We start from the raw sequence: 4,566 nt of genomic DNA, 5'->3' as shown, positions 1-4,566 counted from the left end.
AATGGAGATGAGGATGGCCATGGAGATGAGTCAGGTAAAAGTGAGGAGGAACAAAGTGAGTGTGAGGGTGGTTCCGCCTAGGTTCACTTACTCTGGGCCTCATCATTCAACACAAGGAGTCTTGCAGACAACACCAGGATCATCTGGTGTGAGCTTGGATGCCCACGATGGTAGCAGCCCTAGTAGCTCTAGTAAGGGCACTACTACCCCTACCTCCCATGGTGTTGCCTTGGGTATTTCAAACTCCCACAGTGCTGACTCCAACTCACCGATAGGGGGACAGCATACCTCTAATGAAACCCTGCAAATGCCTGGCTACATGGTTGCAACTCAATCTGCCATGGCAAAATGTCGAATTCCTCTTAAGCTGAAGCCCATCTTGTGATGGCCCCGAGTTGAAGAGAAGCTACATAGTCTCTGAAATGTGAAGGCAAGGTTGGACACTCCCACCCATAAGCATAGGATTTAAGGCAGATGTAAGAGGACTCCTAGCTCTTTTTCTATGATCTTATCATCAGAATGCTAGCAAATGTGACCTTATGTACATTTCTTTAGGTTTTCTATTTTAAATGTTTTTGAAGAGGTTTTTTCTATTTATTTTAAAATGCATATGCATTTCACTTTATTAAGTTCTTGCAAATTGTAGATGAAACGAGGCTAAAAAATGTTCATGCATTTCATAAATTTTCATGGATTATTGAAATTGGTAACTTTGAAGCAAGTTAAACATCCAAAAATAATAATAAAAAATTTAATTACTTGCATCACAATCCTTAATCACATTCCATCAAGTCTAAAAAATCTTAAAAAAAATAAAAACCAAGCCAAACGAGCTCTCAGGTTGGGAAACGCGAGTCCACAGTCTCGCGAAAAAAGATGTGAGTCAAAACACGTGAACTGGGAGATGTGAGCCATGAGCTTGGACATGTGAGACTTGCGTTTGAACATGCGAGCTGTGAGTTTGGAGATGTGAGTCTGGAGGAAGGTATACATCATATTATACTAACCAATTATTATTGCCTTAAGACTTGTAAGGACATACCTACTCATACTTGGAAGATTTTCTTGTTATACAATTTGTACTAGCTACAAATTCTAGGGAAAATTCTTATCTTTCATAATTATCAAAAAATTAAAGTACACTTATTACGTAATAAGTGTACACCAACCTTGTTATTATAGGCCTAGTTCTTATAGGCCTAGTTATTATAGGCCTAGTTCTTAGATTTTTGTGTCCCAAGTAGACTTATTATTTCATACAAGGGAAGTATGAGTTGAGTTCATACAAAAAAGGGGTGAGCATATAGATGTGAGTCTAGATATGCAAGCCTAGAGGTGTGGGCCATGAGACATGAGTCTAGAGACGTGAATCTAGACACGTGAACTTATATACCTGAGTCATGAACCTAGATACACGAAGTTGCAAATGTGAGCATGTTAAAACATGATGGATGGAAGCTTGAATCTTGAATTGTGTATTATGCATGTGTTGATACCCTTATACACAACTTCATAAAATCATATATTGCTTTGTATTGATTTTTCTTTTATTTTCCTAATGACCATAAACTAAAAAGTATAGTCTAAGAGTGTTTCTATACATAACACAAAAAACTCCATATCTTTTGTTTTAGGTATCTATTTCTTTCTATCTATTTTTTTAAAGTTTCCTAATGACCATAAACTCCTATATTCTAAGAGTGTGTTTCTATACACTAAAAAACTCCATATCTTTTGTTCTAGGTATCTGTTTGTCTTTGTTTGGATTCATGCTCGCATCCTCTATATATCCACCTTGAGCTTGTATACTTCAACACTCCTATAAAGGGTAAGTTCATGTCTTCAACTCCTAATAGTCTTTGAAACCTGAAACTTCAATGCTTTGGTGAAGATATCCGCAATTTGATCCTTAGTCTTCACAAAACTTAGATCCACTTGTCCTTGTAGAACTTTTTCTTTCACAAGGTGATAATGTATCTTAATATGTTTCGTATGGGCATGAAACATAGAATTATTGGGCTAATTAAATGGAACTCATGCTATCACTATATATAGGTACTAGCTCAAACTTGTTTCCAAATTTATAAATAATTGTTGCATCCATGTAACTTCACATGTTGCTTATGCTTCTGAAGCTCTATACTCTACTTCTGTAGTTCTTAAGGCTAGTGTGGATTGTTTCTTTAATGTCTAAGAAACAAAACCATTCCCAATTGAGCAACACATGTCTATGGTGCTTCTCCTTTTGTTGATGGATCTCCTGTCCAATCCATATCACAATATGTATGAGGTTTAAACTCATCTTCACACCAATAGTGAAGTCCTTGATTCACCGTGCCTTTGACTTATCTCAAGATTCTTCTCAATGCATCCATGTGAGGCTTTCGCGGGTTTTGCATAAACTCACTTACCACTCTAACTGCATGAGCAATATCTGGCCTTGTAATTGTGAGATATCAGTTTTCCCACAAGTCGTCTATACATAGTTTTATCTTCAAATATTGATCCTTTGTCTACTTCAAGCTTCACATTTACCTCCAAGGGTGTGGCTATAGCTTTGCAATTTATCAAACCATACTGTTCCAACATGTTCAAGATATATTTTCTTTAATAAAAGCACATATGCTTTCTCACCTTTGATTATTTCCATTCTAAGAAAATATCTAAGCTCTTCCATGTCTTGCACTTTCTTGTTTTTGACAAGTAATGATGTGAAGAAGAGAATGCTAAAGAAAAAGCACAATTTTGTGCAGAGTTAAATTTCTTCCACATCTTTAACTCCTTGATTGATTTGAGGGATCACTGCTTGAGTACCACTTTTGATTGGTTCTTCACTAGTGATAGTAAAAATTCCTCCTTTCCATGGAGACATCTTCTCCTCTTTTTCCACTTTTCCCACACTATGCGGTGAGATTGGGATGCACTTGATGATGATTTCTTTGTGCTTGTCATACCATCCATGCATCTCATCAAAGTCAACATCTCTACCCACATACATCTTTTTTTGTGTGGGGTCATAGCACTTGTAGACACCCTTTTGCAAATCAATTCCACTGAACACACATCTTAAAGCTTTTGGCTCAAGCTTTGTTCTCATCTAGGACATGTGGATAACACAAGAATCCAAAGATCTTCAAATTCACCACATTAGGCTTTTTCCAATGAACTTTTCTTCCGAAATTGTATTTGGATTGATTTATTAATCAAGAAGACCACATAATTACATGCCTCTATCCACCAATAGTAGTATTGTCATGTTTTTCTCATATAGCATGGCTCTTGCCTTCCACTCCATTCCTTTGTGGAGTGTATCTTCTTGGAGTCAAATGCCCTTTAATGTTAGATATTTATGGTAGTATTATAGTGAGGCCATGTATTGATGCCATGGGAAATTTTATCCCACCGGAATTTTCCCCATGGCTATCCAAGTGTGAACAGACACCTTAGGGTTAGCTACTAGTATATAAGCAACCACATCCATTGTTTAAGGTTGCTGCTTATTTTATACTTTCACCTTGTACTGGCTTTGAGCTCTTTCTCCCTTAGTATATTGAGCTAGCCATTCTTACTCACACTCTACACCCTTGATTTCTTCTCATTGGGCATTGTGTGTGTGTACGAGTTCACTCCCATTGTGAGCTAACACTGGTATCATAGTACATACTTTGATCTCTCAGCTTCTTCACAATTGCTAGAGATTTGGACTCCTTGTAAGGTTCCATTGAAGCTTTCTTGCATACTTGGAGTTTCACTTACACATACGACAGAAGGCAGCTTCTCTTCCTACAAGGCCAACCATTCACGTCTTTGTCAATTGTAGCATCCACCATCGCCATCATTTTCCATCAAGTGTTCATTGCTCTCCAACATTGTGATCATCCAAACAGTGAAGCAAGTAGTTTAGCAATCCCATCATTTTCTCCCATCACATTGTTGTGCCATATGATGCCATTTGTCCCTCTCTTACATCATTGCCAGTGAGTCGTCTAGTGGTTTGATAGGCCTGTAACTTTGCTTCACCCACACGAGCTAACACATGGTAGATAAGTCTTTGTAATTGTTGATTCATGACCACTTCAATTGGCAATCCAACTTCTTCAATCGACCAATTCTTGCATAAATGAAGGGATGCCATGCAAGACCAGCTCAATCGATGATCCAAATTTTACAATCGCCCGATTCCTGCATAAGTCGCGGGATTTAGCGTGATTCAATCATATGATTCAGGATGACTAGTTTAATTAGCGATCCAACTTCTTCAATCACCCGATTCATCTTCATCAAAATTGAGCGATCAATATTTTTACATCATCTAATTTAATTGGAAATTTCACTTCTTTGATCAAGTGATTTGACTTCTTCAATCGCCTGATTTTACTATAGTTCAATCACTAATTTGCTTCAAAATAAGGATAAGAAGAAGATGGAATCCAACAAAGATTCTGTAGAAACACGGGATGTTAGAGGATCTTCCTTCACTTGATCCATATATCCTTGGCAAAGTCTCCTGCCAACCTTTCCCAAAGAATGCAATGGATAGAGTTGACTACAAATTGCAGCTCATAC

The 4,566-nt window shown here is 37.5% G+C and overlaps 1 protein-coding gene across 7 annotated transcripts in view; it reads left to right on the top strand.

Annotated features, from left to right (window-relative positions):
• Nucleotides 1-582, top strand: part of LOC147629725 (protein IQ-DOMAIN 6-like) — a 2,675-nt gene extending 2,093 nt beyond the window's left edge. For all 7 annotated transcript variants that reach the window (XM_086811263.1, XM_086811267.1, XM_086811262.1 and 4 more), the window contains one exon: nt 1-582. This exon is cut by the window's left edge and continues 173 nt beyond it. In XM_086811263.1, coding sequence (XP_086667389.1) covers nt 1-385 — 385 coding nt within the window. In that variant the 3' untranslated portion in view covers nt 386-582.
• The last annotated feature ends 3,984 nt before the right edge of the window (nt 583-4,566 follow it).

This window comes from Cibotium barometz, chromosome 17 (genome assembly GCF_041138505.1).
Source record: "Cibotium barometz isolate CiBa-2024 chromosome 17, ASM4113850v1, whole genome shotgun sequence".
Taxonomy (NCBI): Eukaryota; Viridiplantae; Streptophyta; class Polypodiopsida; order Cyatheales; family Cibotiaceae; genus Cibotium; species Cibotium barometz.
This window is presented reverse-complemented; position numbering and strand designations above follow the sequence as displayed.